The sequence below is a fragment of the Lactuca virosa genome, chromosome 4, assembly GCF_052849685.1.
Source record: "Lactuca virosa cultivar CGN04683 chromosome 4, Lactuca_virosa_CGN04683_v6, whole genome shotgun sequence".
NCBI classification, from domain to species: Eukaryota; Viridiplantae; Streptophyta; class Magnoliopsida; order Asterales; family Asteraceae; genus Lactuca; species Lactuca virosa.
Window position 1 is genome coordinate 215,211,649 of NC_136429.1, and position 27,772 is coordinate 215,239,420.

A 27,772-nucleotide genomic window follows, 5' to 3' on the forward strand; every position below is an offset into this window, starting at 1 on the left:
GTACGTCGGATGTACTTGTTAGGGGTGTCAAGCCCAACAAATAAAGGGCTACAAATGGAGTCCAAAAACACTGCTACTTTGCACAGAAAATGTAATGCAAGGTAAGCAGGGTCGATCCACAGAAACACGGGACAAATGTTTATACCTTTTTGCGCAAGGTATAATAATGGTCACAGAAGCAGGGGGTTGATATGTAATGATTTAAACAAGAGAATAAAACAATAAGTAAGTGATCAATTAAAAGAAACAATTCAGGATTTGTGAGAACTCCAAATCCATGTATGATAATTTAGCAATGTGATTCCAATGATGATATGATATCTACTCAACTCTACCTAAGTTGGTACTTGAAAGTGTTAACAAGCTCCATCACTTCCCATTCACCAGGTTGTCAAATTCAAAACAAGCTCTTTGAAAATAACCTAATCTTCTAAATTAATTCTAAACAAACTCTTAGATAGAAATCAAAAGGTTACAATAAGATTTATGTGAATGTTCCCAACAACACCCAATACTTCTCACAAGCTCGGGAGTGTAAGAGTATGTGGATAAGATTTACACTAAATTCATTCAATGGAAATCAATTTAGTGTTTGTTACTTAGTCCAATTTACAAAACAATTATGGATTTTGCAATTAGATAACTTGAATGACCTAACCCTAATTCAAATGGCCAATAAAAATTACAATTAGAAACAAACATTCAATTGAAACAAAATAAAATTCACTATATAGAAATTGGAAGCAAACATCAAGTCGCATGATTGAAATCACAACTAAAAAGTCAATACATGAAGTTGGAGAAACTACAAACTCTAAATTACACGTTGAAAAAAAAGGGCATGTCAATCCGAATTAAAACGAATGAGATATGATTGTTTAAAGAATTTCACAGAATACAAAAGTTTAAATTTCTTGGTGAAAAGCTGAAATATTTAAGCTTTGATATCACATTTTTGAAGCATTGTAACTCATGGAATATAATACCAAAAACAACAAAATGATAGTCTATAATCATCTACAAAATCTAAATTACACGATAGAAAAAACCGCATGTTAATCCGACTTAAAACGAATGAGATATGCTTGTTTAAAGAATTTCACAGAATACAAAAGTTTAAATTTTTGTTGAAAAGCCGAAATATTTCAGCTTTGATATCTCATATTTGAAGGACTATAACTCATCAAACATAACACAAAAAACAACAAAATTATAGTCTAAAATCATCTACAAACTCTAAATTATATGTTAGAAAAAACCGCATGTTAATCCGACTTAAAACGAATGAGATATGCTTGTTTAAAAAAATTTACAAACTACAATTTTTTTTAATAAGCCGGTCCAAAACCGGTTTTTACCCAGAACCGGCCGGACCGGACCGGTTTTTCTGAAATCCTAGAACTGAGAACCGGCTCGAGGGTAAAAAAAACGCTCTGGTCCGGTCCACAGGTCCAAATGCTCACCCCTAAGCTAGTTAGATGGTGTTAGAAGGAGTTCCTTCTGCAGCTAATAGCAGAGAGTGGTGTGATGGTAGCCCTAGGAGAACCTAGGAGGTGTTTCGGTGTAGTGAGCCTTGCTTTACGAGAGATCGTCTGGATTGAGAGGGAGGTAACTTGGAGGATTCGGGGCAATCTTTGAGGAAAGTACATATTGATATGGAAGGTAGTATTGGGCCTATACTACTAGAAGCAGAGGATCCGTGATCGAGTCAAGGAAAGTCACGATGATACTGGGGAGCTTGTAGAATGTGGGATTCTTTGAGTGTGTTCTGATGGTTTGTATGGTTTATTTTCAGCATGGTGATCACTCAAGGAGGTTCTGGTGATGGTGGTATGGGTGCCGACAGTGGTTTGGGTTATGGCTTTAGGGTCGGACACATGGATGATCAGATGCGAGAGTTCATTTCGTCAGAGATTATGTGACAACCCGGAACTTCTATCTCGCACACTTAGTCAATTCAATCAAAGTTAAACTTGTTTTGTTGACTTCTTGCACAGTTTGAGGGTTCATTTAAGTGATTCTAAGCTTGAGTATGACCAAGGTTGAGTTTAGGAATGAGTCAGCAAGCCATAGAGTGACAAAATCAGGCCATACACACCCTTAGGGGGAGTGTACGGCCGTACACATGGGTGTGCGGCCGCACACTCACCTCTTGGCCGCACACTCACTTGTTGACAGCATACCTACCCCTATATAAAGGGTAGACCCCTTTCCTTTCATTCCTTTAACACCTTGGCAGCACACAACATAATTTCTCTCAAGCTTCTTCAACCACAAACTCTCCAAAGCTTCAAAACGTGAGTAATCCATCCTTTAGCTTATTGTGCTTGAAGAACCACTTGATCTAAGCCTTTGATCATCAAGTCCCGTCATGTTCTTCATCTCCATGAAGGAGTGCGGCCGCACACCCACATATGGTGGCCACACACTCCTAAAAGACCCTCCAAAGTGAGAGTTTGACTTCCATACTCGAGATAGACATGACCCTAGCCTTGTTGCACCTTGGAAATTGCATTTTGGACATCATCATGTGGGGTATACGACCGCACACACCTGTGTACGGCCGCACACACCCTTGTGCGACCACACACTCAAGTGTGCGACCACACACCCTAGTGTGCGACCACACACTCCTGTGTGCGACCACACATACACATTCTAGGACCACAAACTCATTTCTAAGACCCTAAACTTGTACTACAACCAAGCATGGACCTATAACACTTCATGGATTGCAAGTATGGACCTTGAAACACCCCAAAGACACCTCCCAACATGAGTGTACGGCCGCACACCCTTGGGTCGCACACCCATGGCCGCACACACCTTTAAGGTGGCCATACACCTCCCTCATGTTAGGATCGAGACACTTAACACACGACTCTAAACACACACACAGCTCACGAAAAACAAGAACACAAGGATGAACATGAGGGATTTAACGTGGTTCGGTCCTTCTCTGACCTACGTCCACCGGTAACTAGGAATTTACATTTCTTGGTGCTAATCTGCACTCTTTCTTTATTACACTAGATACAAGTTTTACAAATACAAAATAATCTCTTATATAGAGATGGAAATCAGAAGTAGTCAAAAAACACAACTGGGTCTTCATTCAACAATTGTGGCTTCACAACTTCACATTGTTCCTGCCATTTTTGACCAGCTTTTCTGTGGATTCACACTCAACATTTCTGTGGATTCACACTCAACATTTCTGTGGATTCATACTCAACAATCTCCCACTTGAAGCCACGGAACAATCTTCACCTGTGCTTCAACTGTGCATCTGTATTTGATCTTAACTCCTTCCTAGTTACCCTGGCCTTCTCTTCAATTAACCTGAAGGCCAGTTGAAGCTTTCGTTAGCTCCAACGCATCAGTCATGGCTAAGTCTGCCACTGACCTGTTCTCTGTCTCCACCGGCTCCCACTTGAAATGAACGGCCCGATCCTGGAACATCCTGAGAACAAACGACACTCTCCATGTGAAGCAGATAATCTGGAGAGACTTTTACCGATGGAATACTGGTTCTCTTAACCCACTGTCTTCTGGGTATTCTAGCTGAAGCACAGCCCTTGCTCCCACTGCTATGAATGCCCTTGACTGGTTTTTCTGAACCGTTCCAAACACGTTCAACCTGAATCTGACCTGTGACTCTGGGTTTGCCATCTGCAAAGCAAACCTTCTTCTGTCCACGAGACTCTATGAACCGGATTTTGTTTTTCTTCTGAACTGGGACGGTTACTCCCTCAGACGGTAAACTGACCATATATAATGAACCCCTCTTATGTCCACGAGCTATCACAAGATTTCCTTTGACAACCTTCCACTGCCCATTCCTGAACTTAACCTCGTGTCCCTGTTCATCCAACTGCCCAACAGAAATCAACTGTTTCTTCAGACTTGGAATTACCCGGACATCCTTCAAAGTCCATGGACCGACTGGAGTCTTCAGATCTAAGTCACCTATGCTCGTCACATCAAGAACCTCATCGTTCGCCAGTCTTACCTTACCAAAATCCCCTTCTTTCATATTCCGCAGTGCTTCACGGCTGTGGGTAGCATGACATGAAGCACCCGAATCCATAACCCAGGAATCCACATTGCTCTCCACACTACAGATCAAAACATCATCATCTGAATGGTCTACTGCAACGTTAACTTCTTTCTTGTCTTTTGGACATTGATTCCTGAAATGTCCAACCTCTTTCCAGTTCCAACAAGTCACATCATTTTGAGTCCTCGACTGACTCCTTCTCCTGTTCCCGCTTCCACTACCTCTGTTATTTCTTCTACCTCTGACCGCATTTAATTGTTCACTTGATGATTCCCCGAAATTTCTTCGTCTGATGTCTTCGCCGAGAATTAAATCTCGAATTCCCTCAAAAGTGAGCTCTTTCGATCCTGCGGAACTAGTAACGGCTGTAACTGTTCCGGACCAACTGTCAGGTAAATGATGATAACAGTAGTAAAGCTTGAACTTCGTCCTCAAATTTTATTCCCACTGACCCAAGTCTGGATAAAATCGAGTTCAAATTGTTGATGTGTACTATAACTGAACTTCCTTCCCTCATCCTCGTGTTGACTAGTTCCCGAATCAGGAAGACTTTATTTGCTGCCGACGGCTTCTCGTACATATTAGACAATGCCTCCATGATTCCCTTTGCCGAGGTCTCCTTCAAAATGTTGAAGGCAACATCCTTTGACAAAGTCAGTCTAATAAATGCCTTGGCCTTCTTATCCAAAGTCTCCCAGTTTGCCTGGGTCATCGCCTCCGGTTTTTCATCTAAAACTGCGTCCAAGTCTTTCTGCACGAGCAAATCTTCAATTTGCATCTTCCACCAACCAAAATCTTTCCCATCAAACTTCTCAATCCGAAGCTTACTGCTTTCTGCCATTTTCTAAAAGATTAGGGGCTAAACTGCAATTTTCTGAAAATTCAGGGGCTAAACTGCAATTTTCTGAAAGTTCAGGGGCTAAACTGTAATTTTTCAAATCTGCTACAGTTTTGCTACAGTGTCGCTACAGTGCCTGCTACAGTGTCGCTACCGTCACCGCTGACGGCGTGCTACAGTGTCTGCTGACGTCACCGCTGACGTCGTGCTACAGTGTCTGCTGACGTCACCGCTGACGTCGTGCTACAGTACATCTACAGTACCGCTACAGTGTCGTCTTCTCCGGCAGAACTTCGGTGCTACAATGTCGTCTTCTCCGGCAAGTTCAGGCGCTACAGTGTCGTCTTCTCCGGCGGAACTGGTTTTTCCGGTCACTATTCCGGCAAACTTTTGACCGGCGATTTGGACGTCTTCCGGTGGTCAAAAAATTCAGAAAAAAATATTTTCGGAATCTTCGGAACGAGACCTTTCCAACGGTATACACCAAAATCGTTTTTGACGAAAAAAAATTTCGACCAAAAAACTGAAAATCACCTTCTGGAGCTAAAACCTTGCTCTGATACCACTTGTTAGGATCGAGACACTTAACACACGACTCTAAACACACACACAGCTCACGAAAAACAAGAATACAAGGATGAACATGAGGGATTTAACGTGGTTCGGTCCTTCTCTGACCTACGTCCACCGGTAACTAGGAATTTACATTTCTTGGTGCTAATCTGCACTCTTTCTTTGTTACACTAGATACAAGTTTTACAAATACAAAATAATCTCTTATATAGAGATGGAAATCAGAAGTAGTCAAAAAACACAACTGGGTCTTCATTCAACAATTGTGGCTTCACAACTTCACATTGTTCCTGCCATTTTTGACTAGCTTTTCTGTGGATTCACACTCAACATTTCTGTGGATTCACACTCAACATTTCTGTGGATTCATACTCAACACCTCATACAATCCTTTAAGGTCCTAACACTTAGTGCAAGTAGTTCCAAGTCCCTAGAGTGGTTCTCCATCACATCTAGTGGTGAAATACCTTCAATTGACTCATTTAGGTGTGTCATTACATGTTAATTAGGATCAAATCGTGTTCAAGGCTTCACTTCAACATCCCGCATTCCGTATCAATCCTTCATTCGAATCCCCCGAGGTGAGTTCATACCCCTACGTTTTTCCAAGTTTTTCATGTTTTCAGGGGGGGAATACAAGCAAAAGTACAAGGAAACTTGTGCTCAAAATATATTATTTTGTTTAAGATAATTATATTTTCAGTATGCTTTTAACATGGAATACAGTTTTTACCAAACGAATTAGAAATCAACTCGTAGAAACAGTTTTCAAAACTAGTGTAACGAAGTTGTGAATCATGTAGTAAAATGTAACATTTTATAAAGGATTCATGCAAATCATAAAAAGGATTTTCAGTATTATTACTTGTAAGTTTGTTAGTATGAGTTGGAGACACGTCCTTGGTAACACTCCCACAGAATCAGAGTGTAGGACTAGCACTTGTGACCAGAGTCTCTTGTAGGGAGAGCGTGACTGTTGTGTATAGATCTATACGGGACTGACAATCCCGCACCCCGCTGCTAGCTATAGTTGGACCGGCAGGTCTACGGGTGACAAAGTCATTGAGGATACCGGCCCCGTTACGTGCCTTATCCAGTCAGTTATGGTCATGAAACTCAAAACCTAGATAACAGTGATTTACTTTTGTAATAATGAATCAAGTGAACTAACCTCAAAATAATAACCGATAGATTACTGGAGGGTATTAATAATACCTTCAGGACTTAGTTCATCACGTTTTCTTTTTATTAGTTTTGTTTATGTAATAAGGCTAATATACCTCACTGGTAGTAACCAGGGTTTTAAAAGAGAACTACTTTTATCGATACGAGTATGGTAGATACTTGCACACCTCGGTTTAAAACGGATAATCAATAACCAACTTTTAGGGGAAATATAGGATTTTCCCGTGATAACTCGGCGTTTCATAAACGGATTGTTTAACATGTAACCAACGGATATTCATATTCATTCCACGACTCCTTGGATTATACATTTTTAATATGAATCTGGAAGTCATGGAAGGAATGAGTTTTCAAACACGCTTTTCATAAGAAAAAAATAGGATTTTCTTGAGGAACACTTTTCAAAAGGGTCAAAGAACATTTTCCACCAAAACTAAATGCTTATGAACTCACCAGCTTTATGCTGATATTCTTTCAAAACTGCTTGTATTATCAGGGAATTAGTAGACATGTACTTCCAGGAGTTCGGAGAAGTCGAAGCGTTAGAGTCGCGTCTTTCTATTTTACTTTTGATATGAACAAAAAAACTATGTAGTAAACAATGTAAACCTTTTTCATATATGTATTCAATGTCTGGTTGTGTTTACTATGCTTGCTATGATACAATTGTTGTGATACTACGCATGACGTCCTCCGCCCCAGAACGTTTCCGTCGTTCCGGTTTTGGGGTGTGACAGATTACCCGCAATATTCTTGATCAGACTCCTATGTAGGGATGCAAGCGGATCGGGGATTCCCCGCTACCCGTGGGGACCCGACCCGAACGGGTCGGGGATTCCCCGTCTTAGCGGGTAACGGATCGGGGATGGGGATTAGATATCTTACCCGAAGCGGGGACGGGGCGAGGATGGTTATAGTATTATCCGCCCCGTTTGAAACCCGATATATATATATATATATATATATATATATATATATATATATATATATATAATTTGTAATTAAAGTTAGGCACGGTTCCAATTCCCACGATTCACTTCCACTGTTTTCATCTCTTCGAGAAGCACAGCCGACTCTTCATTCTTCGGTCACGTTCACACTTCACATAATCAAGGTTCAAGACATTAATGTCTCCCCTCTTCAAGAATAAAACCAGTTTTCAATCCTCGATCCTAAACCCTAGATATTTGATATCGACACAGTTGTATCAAGGTTCAAGAGTAAATTTCAATGGATGATCTTCCTTTTCCAGCACTAAATCCCAACCCCAAGTAAGTTTTTTTTTATTTATTGATTTCACATGCATCTGCTTACCGATTTTCTGTAATTGATTTCTCAATCTCATGTCTAATTAGTGATAATCGGTTTTCTTTATTATGTAATCGATTCTCATGAATGTAGAATACCTATGTAACCTGAATGATTTTTATAATGTATTTTCTTTAAATCTAGATTTCTCATGTATGGAGTTTTATGCCTATAATATGTATGATTTGGTTGAAATCTGATTTCCCATATACGATTTTTTTTCATGTATTTTAGTCGAGACCTTATTGTATTGTGGAACTTCAGGGCTATACTCAAGATTGATTGTTAAAACCCGCAATTGGTAGATACCCAAATGGTATAAGTTGAATCGATTAATTTCTAAAAGTACTATTAATTGATAATCATCTGATTTTCAATACGTCTTTGTGCTCATCATATATATATATATATATATATATATATATATATATATATATATATATATATATTCTGAATGTTTGTATAATCTGGTATGTCTGAATCAATTAAAGTGAATAACATGGATTTTGTGTAAATTTTGTATGATCTAGTATATTTTAAATTTCATAACATATGTCTAAGTCTTTTTGTATAATCGAATATCATCTAATTTTTTTGATTGCATAATTGTAGTGCCGCGCAAGATCAACAGGCTCACAACCAAACAGAAGATTGGCATTTTGGATTCATTTTACAAAGAAAAAAATTGATGGAGTTGATAAGGCCGTTTGCAACTTTTGCGGGAAAAAAATTGAGTGGAAAAAGCAATAATGGCACTACACACTTGCATTATCATTACAAGCTTTGTGGATCCAAACATTATAGATTTTGATACATATGAGTGAAATTAAAAATTGTTATTTTTATATTAGTTTCTTAATAAACATGAAATTGTCGTTATTTTTTGTATTTTGTGTCTATGAGAATGAAGTATTAACATTTAAGTATTTTATTTGTAATGATTATTTTTTATTTTTTTTATATTCTTTAGATTTAGAAAAACAATTGGATTTTTTTTATAAAACGGGTATCCATCGGGTTCCCCGTATCCGACAGAGATTTTTTCACCCAAACCCGTCGGGGATTTAGCGGGGCGGAGGCGGGGATGGGTATGGAGATTGGAGGTCGGGTACGGGGACGGGGATTATGGTCTCCGCCAATATCCGTCCCCGTTTGCATCCCTACTCCTATGATCTTCGGTTCAGTCAAGGAGGGTATCATGGAGATTTTGGATGAGCGCTTGGGCGCTTTTCGTTTGGAGATGGTAGCGATGGTGGGAGCTCTCTCTTTGACTTTTTGAGAGTTTCGAGCATGTACGGATCTGGAGTTCTTCGGGAAGAAGGACCCTATTGCGAGCAGACGTTGGTTAACGGATATCTCGAACGCTTTTCATACTAGCTTCTGCCCCGAGGGGTCGAAGGTTAGATTTCCACACTATACTCCTAGGACGAGGCCCACTATTATGTATGGTATGTGGTATTTTGGGGAACTCACTAAGCTTTATGCTTACGGTTTAAGTTTAAATGTTTCACGTACTTCCAGTAGCAATGGAAAGGATCCAACTTAATTTCATTGCATCCACCGATGATTTCCACACTATGAGATTATAGGATTTACTCTAATATTTTATGAAAACGGTATACTCATGTTTTGGATTATTGACTTGGAAAGTTTATGGAAATGGTTTTATTTACTTTAAAATTTTGAAATTTTTCCTTGGTATTTTTACGATGTTTCAAATCACACTAAATTACTCATATGAAAGTCATACAAATTACCACGTCATCAAGTCAAGCAAATCATACTAGTTATCCACCAAATTGATTTCAAAATCACAAACTGTAAAGCCTACTGTAAAACTACTAAAAATAACACACTTATGACCATTTTCTAATTTGACAAACATATAAAACATTTAAACAATTGTACAATCAATCATGTATGGTTAGTTTGGGTATATATATAATATAAACGTTCAATCTTATGATAAGGGGAGAACAAGAAATGTTAGCGTAATGGCCCTTTGGTTGTAAGGAGACACCTTAATTTAGCTTATTTTAGACTTTTCTAGTTGGTGCTAGTTGTAACTCTTAAATACTTATAAGATGAAGCTCATATGCCCCCATAGTTTGTCTTTCATGGATGATCGTTTCATAATCAATATACACTTTAAGCAAGTATATTATTACAAAGACTTGAACATGAGAATACACCTTAATTGAAAAGTTCATTTCGACACCTTCTTTGCTTAATTTCCCATAATTTGTATCATCCACCAACTATATACTTAACTTCTCACTAATTTATGGTATAAGAAAAAATATGAACCAAAAGGACTCAAGCAATAAAAGCCATTTAGCATACTTAACGATTTAGTGGAAAGAAGGTAAGATTATGATTTGTTATAGGTTGATTAAGATTATAATATATACTTATCCTATTGATATACTTTTGAACCTTAAGAAGAAAAAGCAAAAATTTCAACACATTCATTCTTTAAATCCTATTCACTATCAACATGTTCCTTTTCTACATATTGCCCTATTGTCTATCTTCACCATGTGCTTCTTCTTCCTTATAACTTTTTTCCCTTAGTATCTCCCCAAATTCAGTCAACCAATTCGCTGAAAAGCATCCCTACAGGCCAAATGTTAAAATGGGAGTCAACTTCATCATATTATTACAAATTGTTTTTTGTGTTTTCATTATATTACTTCCCTTCCACACTATATATATTTTATTTTACTTTTAGGAAATTTTAGTAGACACATGGTGTTCATGAGAAACAAAGGGGTTCAAGAGGGAACATAAATAGCTGAGAAGTTATGTTAACATGTGGACTGATGATACTTAACGAAATAAAAAATGGAGGCAAAAGAAGCTTACCAAATAAAAAGCTTAAACTTCTTGAGGTCTTTCCATGAGACAATATATCTAATAACTGCAAAATACTGATTTAACTTGATATTTAAAAGTAAAGTGTCATATATGTAAGCAAAATTAACTTAACGAGCAAATTAAAGTGTTTTTTTACCTCATATTAACTTGAAAACACTACCATTTCTCTAATTTTTAGAAAACTTTGAAGAAATGAAGGTTTCATAAGAATTACATAACTGAAAGATAATAAAGTAGAAATTCAAAACTGGAGCAAGACGAAACCTAATTCTAAAAGCACGAGGCAATTGAAGAATTACATGTTAATTTGGCATGCGAATCCACTATTTAAACTGTTAAAAATTGGTTTAAAGTCAAAAATAGAAATCATGGGTTCGATTTTTAAAGCCCATGGAAATTTAACGAATATGATAGGAATAAATACCATGAACAGGGGGAATGTTTTCCCATAAAGAGTTCCATCAAATTAAATCGATGTCTGTTTTCGCTACTACCAATTGTTGAGCTGTAAACTCATGTTTTTCCTTCTTCGTGACCATTTACACTATGTTGTTAAGTTTAATAAGAAGGAAAATAAAGGGAGAAAACAAAAGGGATATGGAATAATAAAGTGAGGTTGAAGTGTTATTAATTTTACAAGGGAGATAAGAAAACGAGGTATGGGGAAATGGGAAAGTTGAAGATGGAATCGTTAGAGGTTAACGATGGAGTCGTGTGGTCGAATGTTGAATAGAGAGTCACACACGATCTTGGAGGTGGATATGCAAACAGTAAAAACCTGTAAATAGGTACTTAACACAATGGTTATTGAAATTTGAGATTATCTAAGGGCTATAAGTGAAAGGGGGCTTATCCATTGCTCTTCATTCATAAGTATATAATGTAACATATTTTCGAAAGATCATGAAAGAACGATTATGTTATAGTTTGTTAAGTTGATTTTGAAGATGAGTTTGTCTTGTGTTGGTAATTTAGTGTTATCAACATATTTTGGTGTAGTTGTTATAATTGACATTGAGATAGGCTGAACTCCATTTAATAACCAAGACAGGAGGTGTGTGGTGCACACTCGGAATGATAAATGTGAACTCGGGAATACGGAGGTCGGGGGCAGAAACCCTAGGTGCAGGGTTCCAAGGGGTTGCGTCCATTGCGAGGTCCAAGAGCAGAGTCCCTGGCGGTGGTTCCACTTTTTATATCTAGAAAAGGTCCAGCTATGAAAATTCCTGCCAAAACTAGTAGTGATGTCATACGATAGTTATGTTTTGTAACTAACCCTTTTTGGCCCCAAAGTGCATGTAACCAACTTTCAATCGATTTATATCAAGGATGATTGAAGTTCCAAAATCCGGTTAGAACATAGATACACTCGAAAATCATTCATTTGATTCTATCTATCTCTACAAGAACACAAAACAACAAGACATTTGTTTGTGTTTCTAATTTAGAAGTGACATGACTTCTAAATTGTCATTCTTTGGATTATCCCAAATTTGATTTCGTGATATACCGGCTGTATCACAGATTTTGGAAAGTGATTGCAATCACGATCCTAGAAATATAAAAGTAAAGGCTTAGAGAAAGAAAGAAAAAGAATATTTATGATATAGAATTCCAATATGTAAGATCTATGAGTCATCTCAGAAAAAGTTGCGTAATAAAGCATCAATACGGATTCATCATTAACATTTAATGGATCTGCTCATCGAACAAAAAATAAAGAGCTTCGAGCCAATAAAAGCTAAGAATATTGACTCAAGAACTAATAGCTCCATTGTAGATTTCAGACCTAACCATTAAGTTATTCTTAATACCCAAAAAATCCAACATCTTGTACTCGATTTATTCAACATTACTTAATGTTTGTTCTCTTTGAAGGCTAACTAAGCTTGTAACCTTGTATACAATATTATTTAAAACCGTTAGAGTTAGTTTTGGTACCAACACTACAACCAAAATTACATTTAGTGGCACAAACTTTTAGTGACACATTTGTTTTTGTGCCACTATATTAAGTTTTTAGTGACACTTATTCTTATATGCGGCTATATCTTATTAAAAGTTCTAATTTTGGTTGCACGCGGGTTAATTGCTTCTAATTTTCATTGCCCGCTCCTTATTCCCTCCAACATGAAAAGTGCTGCACTCACCCCTTTGCGCTCCTAAAATCAAAATTCGGATCCCCTAAAATCAAAATCCCTTCCATTTTCTAAAACCCTCGTCACTCCTTGCAGGTTGAATCTCTGCATCTTGCCGGTTGATGCTTGTTCTAGATTATATGCATCTTGATATCTCGCTGCCGTTTCAAGTTCTCAATATCTCATAATGAATTTCATCTTGTTCTCTGGCCTCGAACAGGTATGATTCTAGACTTTAATCGACTACATGTTGTCTTCGTTTGCTGCTTCATGTTTTTGTGGTTTCTGACTCTACTGTGTGGATCTGTATTGCAACTGGATCCAGAGATTGAAGGCGACAAACAAAAACGAGTGGACATGGGCTCGTAAGATGGAACAGTGGACGAAGGGGCATCAGAATACCATCAGTTGCCAATAGGATTGCACCGATAATCAAGATTACACGTTCGTGACACCATTCTTCACACCCTTAGCCAATCAATGATTCAACGTCTTGAGATTTCATTGCAACTTAATGGTATTTTAACTTGCCTAATTTCTAATTTGTATTTGGCCTTTATAGTTTCAGTATAAATCAAAATCGACTTTTTTGATCATCTATTCTCTTCTTATTCTATGTAATTTGTATTCATGCTCATGACTTCTATTCTAACGATTTTGCTTCTAAGTTCTAAGGAATTGCTATTAGACTTTTCTCCTGTTACAAATTTGATTATTTAAGGTAATTTTGTTTTTGTAATTTAATAGTTTAGTTATATAAATTGTATGTGTTATCTGGTTTGGTGTGATTTTCATATAGTATTTTTGGTATGTATTTAATGTAGAGGGATGAATGATCAATAAGCATAAACCTTGAAGGGGCATCTATTCTTGCTGTCTCTTGTGGTTCGGTTCAAAGGTAAATGAAAGTTGTGATCCTAACAATTTCATATACGCACACATCTAGTGATTGTGTTATTACAGAAAGTTATACTTGTAGATTATGCATTTTGTAGCAGTTAACTGTCAAAGGGACCATTTCTGTAACAATTTACTATCATAGGGACCAATTTTGTAATATTAAATTGTCACAAGGGCCATTTTTGTAACAGTTTGCTATAGCAGGGACCATTTCTGTAACTGCTTGGTATAGTAGGGACCACATGAACCATTTATGTATTTGCAGAATTTACTAACAGTTAGCATTATACTTTAAATTATCAGGTCTGGTAATTTTTAAAAGTATAATGCTATTCTCATGCACAAAAAAGAAATGGTCATTTTACAGTAAAAATGAGAAGTGATAAGTTTTTTTTTATCAACATACACTCATGTTAATATTTGGGAATTTTGGTATAAATGTGCAAAGAAAATAAGCTTCAATAGAAGCTTTTATAGGTTCAACTCATATTCAAATTCTTGCTAATCTAGTTCTTAGAAATTGTAACTATATGGATGGGGTGATGGTGGTATCCAAAATGGGTTTTGATTTATGCATAAAGCATTAGTTTTTTTTTCAAGTGTTTTTGGCGCATTAGACATCCAGTTTCCTTTTTCTCTCTTTCTTTATATGTGATTCAACAAAACCTTTATAACCAGTGACTAATAAATTTGATTCATCATTGCAGATGATATAATGGAACATGTTTCACCTCTTCAACAACTACCTAATTCACAAGGAATGTACAGTCATATATTCTAGAACTTGGATGAAGTTTCAGCAAAACAAGCATAAAAGGATGCAAAAGAAGCACAGTAGGCTATTTGGAATTGTCGAAAACATTTGTATTTTAAGTATTGAGAATATTGTTGTTAAGCAAGCTATATTTTAATTTAAAGTAATTATATTGTGTTTTTTTATTTACAATATTAATTATCATTTTATTATTGTATAATTGATTTAAATTAAAAAAGCCATGCCTAATTTATAAATATAAAGTTTTAAATAGCAGGATAATATATTTAATTTAGCAAATATATAATGGAATAAGAAATACCATTAGAATCCAAAAGTGTTTTAGTGGCATAAAAAAAGTGTCACTAAATCCAATAAGGCTGCAGCGACACAATTAAAAAGTGCCACTAAAGGCCTTTAGTGGCAGCGTTTTTAGTGACATTTTTTCTTTGTGCCGCTGAATGACAAGGGTGCTTTTAGTGACACATTTTTTTTTTTTAAATTTTTAGTGACACTTTTTCTATGCCGCTAAATGCCATTTTATTTGTAGTGCAACAACCATCAAGGTTGTCTAATAGTAATCACTCAAAATTTAAAAATAGAGTGATCTTATGTTCGAATACCAAAAGATTTAACTTTGGATGGTCTGTAGTTCAAATATAAAAACGAAGCCATATTCATACAAAATCATAACCATAGGAAATATTATTGTGTTGTGTTGGTGCGTGTTGAAGGATTAATTTGTCTTATACTCGCTTCCTAATCAATCATATTCACGATTGAAGAAATCATCATTTATGTGTGCCTTAATTTTCTCGAATCATATAGGTGCTTTAATTTTTTGATTATTTGATGAATACAACGAATTTGACGAAAAAACGTATTTCAATATTTACAACCAATGAAATTACAACTTAGTTAAAGATATCCCTCAAATACATCAATTTCCATAGATTTATTATCGATTTGAGTATTTGGAGGGAATATAAAAGTTTGCTTTTTAAAGGGAATTAATGATCTATGCAAGTATTAGTTAAAAAAATATATATACCTTGCATGGAAATATAAAACTAATTTTATTCAAATAAGTATATCTCGTCTCAGCAGATTAAAATATATAAAAAATCAAAAAATAAAATCACAATCTCAACATCATGGGTTCATCGAAACTAGTCCAACACTCTTTACGCATCTTGAGTCTTGAGACCTGTCTTCATAAACGGACCCATCTCAAATGTAGTTCTAGCCCAACATCTTGGTGTCCAACTTTGCAAATCTCACTAAAGTCCACGCGCCATCAACTGCGCGTGAAACTCAACTCAATCCCCACCTCAAGACTATATAAACCCTAAAACTCTATTAGGTCACGATGCGAGACTACTAAACGCAGAACAAACCGCCCACTCGCCTCTCAAACCTCTCTTCAATCTCCCATCTATATCTTTTCCATCTATCCCTATCTTTCACTTTCCCTCCCTTTCTCTTCAATTTCGTTTGTACTTTCTAGGGTTTTCAGTTTCAACCACACAATCGTCGGCCACAATCATGGGTAACAACAAGAAAGAACAGTTTGATGTGTCCGATCTCGGCGCCTCCTTACCGGCCGCCGCTGCAGGTACCTTCTTCATCTCTTATCCTAAAATCGTCAATCGTTGTTTATCCCAAATTAGTTTGAACTTTGTTGGTTTGATTTGGTCAATCTTTCTTGCAGCTCTTAGTGCGGAGGATCGTGCTGGGCTTGTAAACGCCTTAAAGGTTTTTTTTTTCTTCCTAATCTGTATTTTTTAATTGTGATGCAAAATCTTATTCATGGTTGTTTGTGTTATTTGTTCTGATTTTGTTGTTTGTTTGCAGGATAAGCTTCAAAACCTTGCAGGGCAACACTCGGATATTCTCGAGAGTTTGAGTCCGACGGTTAGGAAGAGAGTCGAGGTTTTAAGAGAAATCCAGGTACAAGTTTGTTCTGTTGAAGTTATATAATCTTATACCTGCAATATGATTATGTGTAGTTTATCTGGTGTTTTTGATCATGGCATGAAAGGATGTCTATTGTTCTCTTTTTAATCACCATCATACTAATTTCTAATTGATTATCGAGCCTGCCTATTTGGTAAAGTTGTAATCGTTAAGTGCAATGCTAAGTGCTATTTTCATAATCTCGATGTGCAGAGTGAACATGACGAGCTTGAGGCAAAGTTCTTTGAAGAAAGAGCTGCTCTTGAAGCAAAATATCAGAAACTATATGCACCATTATATTCAAAGGTCTGGAATGAGTTTATTCTTTTAATCATGTTGATATGTTTTTATTTGTACAATAAATGTGTTAGTACTTATCCTTGATCTGAAACTGCAGAGATACGATATAGTAAATGGTGTTGTTGAAGTTGATGGAGTTAACGATGAAGCTGCAATGGACGTGGCAGATGATAAAGCTAAAGAAGGTATCTTTTTTTTTTCTTGTTTATGTCAACTAAAGTTCTAAAAGTATTTGAGAAAATAACAATCACTTTAGAAAAAGGAAGGAAAAGTGAATGAGGCCAAGTTTGTAAAAAGAGAATGACATCACACTTTAAGTTCTTTTCTTACTAAATAAACAAGAAACATGCACATATAGCTTACTAGATTAAGTCTATTTCTAATTAATCTAAAAAGGTCAAAAAGAAACTACACTTAAATGACAAGCTTGTGCCAAATTCTATTTTGCAGAAAAGGGTGTGCCGAATTTTTGGTTAAATGCAATGAAGACCAATGAAATATTGGCTGAGGAGGTATATATATGTTCTGTTAATTACATACATTTTGTTTCATTAGTTGTAAGAAAATTGGTGCTTATTGTTGGAGTTATTGTTTTTTTACCTCAGATTTCTGAACGAGATGAAGAAGCTCTTAAATATATTAAGGATATTAAATGGTGTCGCATTGATGATCCCAAGGGTTTTAAGCTCGAGTTCTTCTTTGACACCAATCCATTTTTCAAGAACTCTGTTTTGACCAAAATATATCATATGATTGATGATGATGAACCTATTTTAGAGAAGGCAATAGGGTAAATCTCTTTACATCATCTCATTGTACACTTATTCATTATCTTTTCCTCTTTGAGTTCAATTTATGTTTTTCTTTTTTTGCAGGACTGAAATCGAATGGTTACCAGGGAAATGCTTAACACAAAAGATCTTGAAGAAAAAGCCAAAAAAGGGTTCAAAGAATGCCAAACCAATAACCAAGACAGAAAATTGTGAAAGTTTTTTCAACTTTTTTAACCCTCCGCAGGTCCCGGAGGATGAAGATGAAATTGATGAGGAAATGGTAAAGTTTTATAAAATATTTAGTAATCTTTTTAGGGTTAAATGCAAGAAATGATAACTGACTCTCATTGATTTGTTTATTATAGTATTCTACTTTCATTTCATTGTATTACAACGTCGTGATTTTAAAAATACCCAATTCTAGCAAATTTCATTTAAATTCTATAGAAGACTTTTTTTTGCAAGTATAATTAATGTGTATTGTTTGCAGGCTGAAGAACTTCAGAATCAAATGGAACAAGACTATGACATTGGGTGAGTTTTTATGTTTTGCCAAATAATATTGATACATATGTCAGTTATACAAAAATTGCAATTTTGTGTCCCATGATGATACATGACTTTCCTTTGATGTGCAAAAGACGTAAATACCCTTGTTTAAATTAACCCTAAAAAGTTTGTCCAGTTGTTGTTGATTTGCTTTTGTGAATGTGTGTATTTATTTAAAATGACATGAATGCCCCTCATATCATGTTCACTTTTTCAGATCAACCATACGTGACAAAATTATCCCTCATGCGGTCTCTTGGTTTACGGGTGAAGCTGTACAAGAAGACGAGTTTGAAGGTATTGAAGATGATGACGACGAGGATGATGACGAGGACGAAATCGATGACGAGGATGATGAAGAGGACGAAGAAGATGACGAGGATGAAGAAGACGAGCCTAAGGCTAAAAGCAAAAAGAAGGTAAAATTTTCATTTTTTTAAAATTTTCTTATAACAATATACTAATGAACTATTCTCTATTTTCTTTCATGTAATCTTGCAGTCTTCTGGACCAAAGGTAATCTAATTAACATGGTTTTTGGTTTAATATTTATCAATTTGTCTTTTGTTTTTTTGATTGTTAAATTAATATTGAGGGGTGTTTGCAGAAGGGTGGCATTGTGCATGCTGGTGGTGAACAGGGTGAGAGACCTCCTGAATGCAAGCAACAGTAGATTTTTCTGGTTGGCTGCTTTGTGGTGTTGGTGTCTTGGATCATTTTTTTGTCAAGTTCGGTTGTGTATGATGAGAATTTTATTTGCTAAAATATATTTATGGTCTAGTTTTGTATGTTGTTATGTTATGTCTATTGTCATGGCATTTGTGATTTGTTACCAAATTGGTGCGTCTTTTACCCTTTATGAATTGAATACTAGTGTAGTATTTTATAATGTATTGGAAAAACTTGCTATTTTTGTCCTCGGTTGATTCCAAATCTCTATGTTCGTGTTTGGTTTTTGGAATTTAAGATTTTGTTGTCTGAATTTCTGTCTTGTCTTTTTTGTTGTAAAATTCTACGGAGAAACTTTTATTTTGTTTTATTTTATTATTATTATTTTTTAAATTCAATTTGCTTTAATAAAATCTTCTTAGAAGACAAGATTAGTGAGGGTAATCAAAAAAGTTAATTTTCAAATGTGTATATTCAAACTTGTGATTTAAAAAACCTTTTTAAGATATAAGCATGTAAACCAATGCACACACGACAACAAAATCAATAAAGTGTTGAAACCAAAAGAATTGTCAAAAGTAACAGAATCCAAGTCTATTTTGTTTTCTATCAAATGAATATGATCAAGTAGATTTAAGAGAAGACTTCTTCAAATGTTGCATTATTTGTTAGTATTTACTTTTCTTTGATAGCTAAATTAAATTATTATTTTACAGAAAAGTCAAATAACAATCAGTTTGAATTTCACTGTTATAATAAAAATTAAATTAATTTATTATTTTTTATAAAAAGATGTCGTCTAAAGTAATGATTATTTTCAAATATACTGTGATATGATATTTCATAATTAGTTTGGTCCAATGAGATATCTCATGACGATTCACAATATGTAATGATGGTCTATGACATGTGTTCGAACCAGAATAAGAGACAAAGATTCGTTGTCAGTTGCAATTTGACTAATCAGGGTTCGACTTTCAATCTCTGCATTGTTTGCCATAATCTTGGACGAGATGTCTCATGAGATCTAGAGGAAGTGTCTTGGTGTATCTTTTTTGTGGACGACATTGTGTTATTGGTGGAGTGAGTCTATGGATTGAGCTGAATGCAAAAGTTGGAGGGCGACATTAGAAGAGAAAACACCACAAATCAACTGATAAAATGGAGTATCCTTGGTGTAATTTAAATAGTGATGCGAAAGTTGTTGGAGTAGATGTAAGTTTAGGGAACCAAATTCTTATCCTAAAGGACCGTAGGGGTTACAATTCCTGACCTGTAACCTAACACGAAAATAAACATGTTTTGGTTGAGATTTTAGACCTGTCAATCTGCTTATTTCATAGGTTGAGTTGGGTTATGTGTTTGGGTTCGTGGGTCAATCCGTCAATATATATTATATATTTTTTTTAAAAAGATTAATATTTATTTATGAATTATGACTTACAAGTGCGGCATGCCCTACAAAACCAAACCCAATCCTTGACTCCTTGTTACTCAAAAGACCACAGACTACTCCTCACCCTTACCTTACTACCTTACCTTCGCCAACCCACCAGTACCACCTCCCGTTGTTGTCGCAAACCACCAACCCACCAACACAAAGCCGTAAACCATTGGTACACCGCGCTCTACCGACCCACCACTGCTCATCACTTTATCCCTAAACCACTACTGTCAGTGAAACCTACCCGCAAACTTGTATAATTAAACGAGTTATGTGTTTGGGTTGGGTTGATGTTTCTAACATGTGAACCTGTGACACGTCAACCTGAATACATATATAGGTTGGTTTGGATTGATGTATTCCGACCAACCAACCCGCCAACCCGAACCCGACCCAATTGTCACCCATATAAAGGAGAGAAGTGTTTGAGTTCTGTGATCCATAAGGGAAGGTATGGAGGTACACGTCATCCATCACATTAAGGTTGGTTGGTTAAACTAACTTTGACTTACTTTCCTTTTGTTTGCCTCCTTACAAGTTATCGTTTGACACATGTCAGATGTCATCTATATGACATAGTCGCTTTAACCCCTATAGATGAGTGGTTGTCAAACTCAATCCAATATCTCCCCTATCCCATTTTAATGAGATTCTTTGTTGTTGTTCTCTAGTAAATATAGCATTTAACACTAGGGATGAGCATAGACAGGTACCCGTCTCATTTTGTTGGAATTGGAACTGGAACTGGAACCAACGGTTCCTGTGAAGTGAGAATCGGAAACGGAATTACTCTAGGTGGTTCTTAAATTTTTGGGACTAGAACCGGGTAACCCAGTTACGTCATTTTTTTTAGTTTTGTTAATGCAAGATAATTCTTATCCATTGAAACAAAAAGTCAATATTATAACTAGTTAATTATGATACAAGTTACAAACGACAAAAAATAATCGTTTAAAAAGATAATCCAAGTTGCTAAATATAAGTCCTAAACCAAAGTTCGTGCTCTTACCATCAACATTAGATCTTTTTGAAAGATATTACTATCACATATGTTCAAATTGTTTTACAATCATGCATTCACATTCACATCATATCATTTATTTTGAAAACAAACATTGCAAATATGACTTCTTAGCATTTTTTTCTAAGATTCAATTAAATAGTCTCAACAAATGTCTTACTCATCAATGTTGTTACGCCCAATTCGTTTAAGTATTAAGTATTTGTAAATTTTAATATTTCGGAACTAATTCCGGCGGTTACCCGGTGGGTAGCAGTTCCTAAAAAATAAAAACAAAAATTGGTCCTTAGCGCTTCCTGTTTTAGAAGCCGGAACCGAAACTAGTGTCCTCGGTTTTGGTTTCAGAAACAAGGATTCCGATGCGGTTCCTGTTCCAAAAGCGGCTACCCGCTATCCGTGCTCATCCCTATTTAATATTAAAGGGCTTATAGCCAAACCGTATCAGGTGTTGTCTTTTTCTTTGAAGTTGAAGGTTCAAATTTGGTCTGAGATATAGAATTCAAAATTAGTTTAGGATTAAACTAAATTTGCCGTTAAAAAAAACAAAATAAGAAAAAAATAAAACATTTATTAACTTTTCATTTAGATAACCAACGAAAAATTTAAAAAGTTAGTGATACCAACTATAAATATATATAGTTGAAGGACTATTTTTTAACTTATCTCAACGGAATAATAAAGGCCGCGTGTGAGTTTCTATATACATCGGCCTTCTTTTATACTCGCCGTCGCTTCTCGAGAGAAAAAGAAAGAGGGAGACAGAGATGTCGTACTTGCTACCGCACTTGCACTCCGGCTGGGCCGTCGATCAGGCCATCCTCGCCGAGGAAGAACGTCTCGTCGTTATCCGGTTCGGCCATGATTGGGACGAAACTTGTATGCAGGTAAAACCCTAGTTTCACCTATCTCTATCGCTAAATCAAATACTGTTTTCTCTGTTTATTACATCTTCCTATCATTCCATCGGATTACGATTCGATTCAATCGAAATTTTAATTGGTTGTATATAAATTTCAATATCCTAAGCTCCCAATTTTGAAATTGGGGATATTTGTCACTTTAGGTTGATATTTACACAATCTGTATATAATACTGAATCATCTTGTTGTGGGATCTGTAGATGGATGAAGTGCTTGCTTCAGTTGCAGAGACAATAAAGAACTTTGCTGTGATCTACCTTGTGGACATCACTGAGGTACCTGACTTCAATACAATGTATGAGCTATACGATCCATCTACTGTGATGTTCTTCTTTAGGAACAAGCATATTATGATTGATCTTGGAACTGGTAACAACAATAAGATCAATTGGGCCATGAAAGACAAGCAAGAGTTCATAGACATTGTTGAAACTGTGTATCGTGGGGCTAGGAAGGGACGCGGTTTGGTGATTGCTCCTAAAGATTACTCCACCAAGTATCGTTACTAGAGTGGTGATGATTTTAACCATGTTTGTATGGATAACATTGAAGTTTAAACTGGTTGATTTCATGTGGTTGTGAACTTATTTGAGACTATGTTTGAAGTCTAATAAACTTGTATATCTAGCTGCTTAATTGATGTTGTTGGGATGATTATGATTTGTGTGGGTGATGGATTATTTTCTTGTTCACAAAACTTTATTGGTTTTAAAAAAAAATTACTATCAAAAGGTAGCAACTGGGACTTGGAACTTTGTGTTTATAAAATACTTTCATTTTAATGGTATTTTGTGTAAAATAGTATATTGTGAATGACAATAAATAGTTCACTACTCAGTATTGATACTTGTAGAAAAACAAATTGTTTCATCTATAAGCATGTCCCATTTAGAGGCAGATAAAAACCCAATCAAACGCTCTGTGAATCTGCTTGATTCAAAGCCAACTTTTTAATGGAACCATTGAGAGGTGAAACAAATACCTTTTAAATTGATGAAATGGAAAATTAATAGATAAACGATAACAGTTTAAAGTTTATAAAGGGTGGGTGTTTAAAAGTCTTATTAAAAAAGTGAATTATTATTTTAGTAACAGTTTTTAAAATAATGTTTACTACACCAACATCCAATGTAATTTGTAAGGAAATCTTTCTTTATAGGATTTTAACATGTTCAAACCATCCATCCCTGTTTCAAGTTTCAACACCGGTAGTATCCATAATAAGGCTTGGATTTGGAGCTTTTACATAAGCTCAGGGGTGAAAGTGAAAATTTGCATAAACAGAAAATATCTTTGACCTTTTAGTACATAATAACCGAAGGTTTTCTTGGAGGAAGGGTTCTGCGATCTGTAAGCGTTTTCGGGTCCCAATGATCTTAATGCAAGGAGCAGTTCGTCCTTCTCCTTCTTCTCTGACCCGTTTCGCTCGTTTGACCCGACATCTATCTTTCTCAAACACTAAACGTTCCTCAATTCCAGTTTACAGTTATGGGAGCTCTGGCTCTCGTCTTCAATCTAACCGCATTTATGCAGATGCTTCCCTGCAGTCGAATTCAAGTGAGATATTCATAAGCTTTCGTTTCCGTTGATTTCCATTTACTTGTAGTGATCCCCGAATTGGTTACATGTGTTTGATTTCTCGCTTTTCACCATTGGTTAGATTAAAAACTTGAAATGATTTCTACCAATATAATGTTTACGTGTATATATGTGTGAAATGTAAATATATCTATATATAGCGGATGACGATGGAATTGAGATGCCATAAATTCGAAAAGAATCATGGATGGGATGCTTTAGAACTTCAATTTTGATATCATTTGAACTTGTTTTCCGATTTCAGCTTGTAATTCATCTCTCTAAAACCTACCCTAGGGTTTTGTTTTGAGTAGTAGGGCCTAAAACTATTCAAATTCTTGCAGGTGTACAGAAAAGAGAGAAGATAACTCTTGAACAACCAGAAATCATATTCATGGGGACAGGAACCAGTGAAGGAGTCCCACGAGTGAGCTGCCTTACTCACCCCTTAAAGAAATGCCCGGTAACCATCAAACTGAGTCAACTCATTTTGTAACAACAAGCAAATATTTGAAGCTTGGAGATGTGTTTTTGTAGCTTTTCTTTCCAATGTGCATATCTCAATGGCTTTTTCAGGTTTGCTCAAAAGCTGTAGTACGAGGAAATAAGAATAAGAGACTCAATACAAGCCTCCTTATTCGTTATCCTAGACCTTCTGGCATATCTAACGTTCTTATAGATGCTGGCAAGTATGTAAAACATTCTTTCATCATTAATTTCATCGTGTTCATTAGACATATACCCATTTTCAGAATTTTGTATTAGATAAAATTGGTCTCTGTTTTTTTGCTATTATTGTTTGGGTTAAATTTGCATTTGTGCAACAAAGTTTCACCTTTTCCCCAATTTATGCAACAAAGAAGTTCTTGAAACGAAATATGCAACCACGTTTCACTAACATATCTTCACCTACTAATTGCTTGGGTGTCAAGAACTTTGTACTTAGGATAATCCAAACTAATGACACTTTCAAGTTTAGGCAAAAATGAGAAATCCTTAGAACTAGATTCATGTATGTAGAGTTCAGAATTGTTGCACTTTGTTACCAATTTATACAACTGACTAAACTTATGCAACCATGAACCATGTTTTTAGCCTAAAATAAACTGTAGTTCCATATTTTGTGTAACAGATCAGTTTTTTTTATTTTATTATTATTTTTTTTTGTATAGATTGGAAAATAGGCAAATCTTTGTTGCATAAACACACATTTAACCTGATTGTTTTTGGTCTAATTCAGTGCTAAATATTAGGGATCGATAGTAATTTTATATTTATTTCAGTAATCAGCTTTCTTGCAACTACTTCTTGCTTGTTTCTCCAAATGTGATTATTTAAACCCTAAATAATCAAAATCACTAAGTGAATCAAATAATATATTTTTTTTTCATCTCACAGATTTTTCTACCAAAGTGCTCTTCGATGGTTCCCTACTTATGGGTAAGATTTATTTTTCTCATTTTCTCTTATATATTTCTACCACAAAAATAACAAACCCTGTGTTTATTTTGTCAGAATAAGATCAATAGATGCTGTTGTTATTACTCATTCTCATGCTGATGCAATTGGAGGTCTCTAATCTTTAATTTCCCATTTCATTTCAATCATAACAGCAACAATTTTCAAGTTACATACTCAATTATTCATTTATTATTATTATTATTTATTTTTTTAGGTTTAGATGATCTTCGTGACTGGACAAACAATGTCCAGCCGTATATTCCAATTTATGTAGCCAAGCGTGATTTTGAGGTTCAAAAATGTTTAAATTTCAGTGAACCAATTTTTTTATTTTATATTATGATATCGCTAACTGAATTTGTAGATTTTTTAAATTGATTTCAGGTGATGAAAAAAACACATTACTATTTATTAGACAAAAGCGTGATCATACCAGGAGCTGCAGTCTCTGAGTTGCAATTTGATATCATAGATGAAAACCCTTTCACTGTACATGACCTTAAGGTTAGAATTTGCCTTCTTGATACTTTTTAAAAGGTTAAATTCGTATTTATTCAAAAAATATTTTATCTTGTTTCACAATTTGTGTATTGTGCTATCAGTTCACTCCTTTGCCAGTGTGGCATGGTAGTAATTATCGTTCCTTGGGTTTCCGCTTTGGCAACATTTGTTACATTAGGTAATAATCTCAAACTATTTCTCTATAAAATACTATATTTCTATATATATACAAAAAATTATATTTAACATCTGATGTAATATTTTATTTGTGACAGTGATGTCAGTGCAATACCTGATGAGACTTACCCCCTTTTAAAAGATTGTGAAATACTTATAATGGTAATCAATCGCATATATAAAACATCAAATCTGGCTTTCATAATTTTGATTTCTAATAATATATATTTTGTCCATGTGTTTTCACTTTTCAGGATGCATTGAGGCCAGATCGATCTTCTTCAACACATTTTGGACTTCCACAGGTTAGATTTCAAGAATGTGTAGTGTCTGAAAATCACAACTTAATTTTGGGTCTATTAAAACCTTTGGATAATTTCAATACATATGGAAAATCACAACTTTATTTGTTGATGCTCATGCCCTTTTTTAAACCCTTAGGCTTTGGAAGAAGTTCGAAAAATCCAGCCAAAAAGAACCCTCTTTACAGGTATATATATATATATATATATATATATATATATATATATATATATATATTATTTTCTTTCTTTACTCATTTTTATTAACTGAATTAAAGATTTCATATTTTATTAAAATTCTTAAAATTTGGTAGACTTGTATCCAAGAAAGTGAGAAAAAGATGGCATGCTTAAGTAAGTAGAAGGTTCACACAAATGAGAAAATATATAAAAAGTTAGGACTTAATGGGAATATCTTGATAGAAAACAGGGTAATGAATATAAAAAAAAAACTAAGATATTTCTAGGATCGTGAATTTCACTTTTCAAAATCTGTAATTTCGACCCTATGAGCTTGGGTTACTCGAAACCAGATTTAGGATAATCCAAGAAGTTATTCAAAACCAAGAGACAAAAAGCAGAATGCTTTGTTCTATGTTTCCGAGACAACAATTCACAGAGAAACATAAGGGGAAAAACTAGTCTTCTTCCAAATTGTAAAACTATACATAGAGATAAAGCGGTTAATTTTGGCGGGAAAATCCGCTTCTTGGTTTTGGCGGGAAAATCCATGTGCTCTTCCGATTAAATTAGCTTATGCAAACGTGCACTCGACACTCAACACCTCCCAAGCTTGGAATGTAGTAGAAACTAAACTCGACATGTTTTGGAATTAATCCTGATCACACTAAACGGCTTGATGACACTAAAATCACTAACATATCTTATTTCTCGGACTTTATTAATTACTTTTTCATTAAGTAAAAAATACACACCCAAATAGAGCTTATCGGGTTAAGGATTGTTTTTTTTTTCCTTTCCTATTGAGGGTTGTATATATTAAGTGTTGTATGGATAATTGATTTCTGTTTGGAGTGAGTGTTGTATGAACAAACAAGATAGTAAATGACCATTCCATCCTTATGTGATTAATGAAGGTATGATGCATTTGATGGATCATGAAGAAGTGAATGAAAGTCTCTTGAAGTTGAAAGAAACCGAAGGTTTGGATGTACAACTCAGTTATGACGGGCTTCGTGTTCCAATAAACCTATAATATTTGTGCTTTTTTTTTTGGCACCCTCGCATTCATCACCATATAAAAAAACACTAATGCAATTGATTTTTTCTTCTTTTGTGTTTATTAATGGCAAATTTTACAGTACCAAATTTAGGGTCTGAGTAATTTAACATGAATTTAGGGAGGTAATTCTTCCATTTAAGAAATTGATTTATACATATAAGATGCAACACTCTTGTAGCTATCGTACAAGAGTGAAAAATATATTTTATGTGAATGAATCAATTTCTTATGGAAATTAACATCCT

The 27,772-nt window shown here is 35.2% G+C and overlaps 3 protein-coding genes across 4 annotated transcripts; all 3 read left to right on the forward strand.

The window, feature by feature from the left end:
• The first annotated feature begins 16,007 nt into the window (after nt 1-16,007).
• Nucleotides 16,008-19,129, forward strand: LOC145107981 (nucleosome assembly protein 1;2-like). Its single transcript, XM_079044952.1, has 12 exons — nt 16,008-16,248; nt 16,345-16,388; nt 16,488-16,583; nt 16,803-16,895; nt 16,987-17,074; nt 17,340-17,401; nt 17,495-17,679; nt 17,765-17,942; nt 18,153-18,196; nt 18,429-18,630; nt 18,713-18,727; nt 18,819-19,129. The coding sequence occupies exons 1-12, from the start codon at nt 16,179-16,181 to the stop codon at nt 18,882-18,884; spliced, it is 1,143 nt and encodes a 380-aa protein (XP_078901078.1). The 5' UTR covers nt 16,008-16,178; the 3' UTR covers nt 18,885-19,129.
• Nucleotides 19,130-22,036: 2,907 nt separating this feature from the next.
• On the forward strand, nt 22,037-22,901 carry YLS8 (mRNA splicing factor, thioredoxin-like U5 snRNP). Its single transcript, XM_079044953.1, has 2 exons — nt 22,037-22,229; nt 22,466-22,901. Exons 1-2 carry the CDS (start codon nt 22,110-22,112, stop codon nt 22,772-22,774), a joined length of 429 nt encoding a protein of 142 aa, XP_078901079.1. The 5' UTR covers nt 22,037-22,109; the 3' UTR covers nt 22,775-22,901.
• Nucleotides 22,902-23,592: 691 nt separating this feature from the next.
• LOC145107983 (Metallo-hydrolase/oxidoreductase superfamily protein) lies at nt 23,593-27,605 on the forward strand. Of its 2 annotated transcripts, XM_079044954.1 has the most exons (12): nt 23,593-23,822; nt 24,188-24,306; nt 24,420-24,532; nt 25,242-25,283; nt 25,359-25,414; nt 25,519-25,595; nt 25,689-25,808; nt 25,907-25,983; nt 26,081-26,144; nt 26,237-26,287; nt 26,424-26,472; nt 27,382-27,605. In XM_079044954.1, the coding sequence occupies exons 1-12, from the start codon at nt 23,636-23,638 to the stop codon at nt 27,498-27,500; spliced, it is 1,074 nt and encodes a 357-aa protein (XP_078901080.1). In that variant the 5' UTR covers nt 23,593-23,635; the 3' UTR covers nt 27,501-27,605. The 2 variants fall into 2 exon arrangements, with proteins under 2 accessions (XP_078901080.1, XP_078901081.1); XM_079044955.1 differs by lacking the exon at nt 26,424-26,472.
• Nucleotides 27,606-27,772: the final 167 nt, after the last annotated feature.

Excerpts from the sequence above, each read along its gene's own strand:
- LOC145107983 (XM_079044954.1), top strand. The coding sequence starts at position 23,636 with ATGATCTTAATGCAAGGAGCAGTTCGTCCTTCTCCTTCTTCTCTGACC. Across the intron at positions 24,307-24,419 it reads ACCCCTTAAAGAAATGCCCG|GTTTGCTCAAAAGCTGTAGT; the intron begins GTAACCATCAAA and ends TGGCTTTTTCAG. Across the intron at positions 25,596-25,688 it reads TAGCCAAGCGTGATTTTGAG|GTGATGAAAAAAACACATTA; the intron begins GTTCAAAAATGT and ends AATTGATTTCAG.
- YLS8 (XM_079044953.1), top strand. The coding sequence starts at position 22,110 with ATGTCGTACTTGCTACCGCACTTGCACTCCGGCTGGGCCGTCGATCAG. Across the intron at positions 22,230-22,465 it reads GGGACGAAACTTGTATGCAG|ATGGATGAAGTGCTTGCTTC; the intron begins GTAAAACCCTAG and ends TGGGATCTGTAG.
- LOC145107981 (XM_079044952.1), top strand. The coding sequence starts at position 16,179 with ATGGGTAACAACAAGAAAGAACAGTTTGATGTGTCCGATCTCGGCGCC. Across the intron at positions 16,584-16,802 it reads AGGTTTTAAGAGAAATCCAG|AGTGAACATGACGAGCTTGA; the intron begins GTACAAGTTTGT and ends CTCGATGTGCAG. Across the intron at positions 18,197-18,428 it reads GAACAAGACTATGACATTGG|ATCAACCATACGTGACAAAA; the intron begins GTGAGTTTTTAT and ends TCACTTTTTCAG.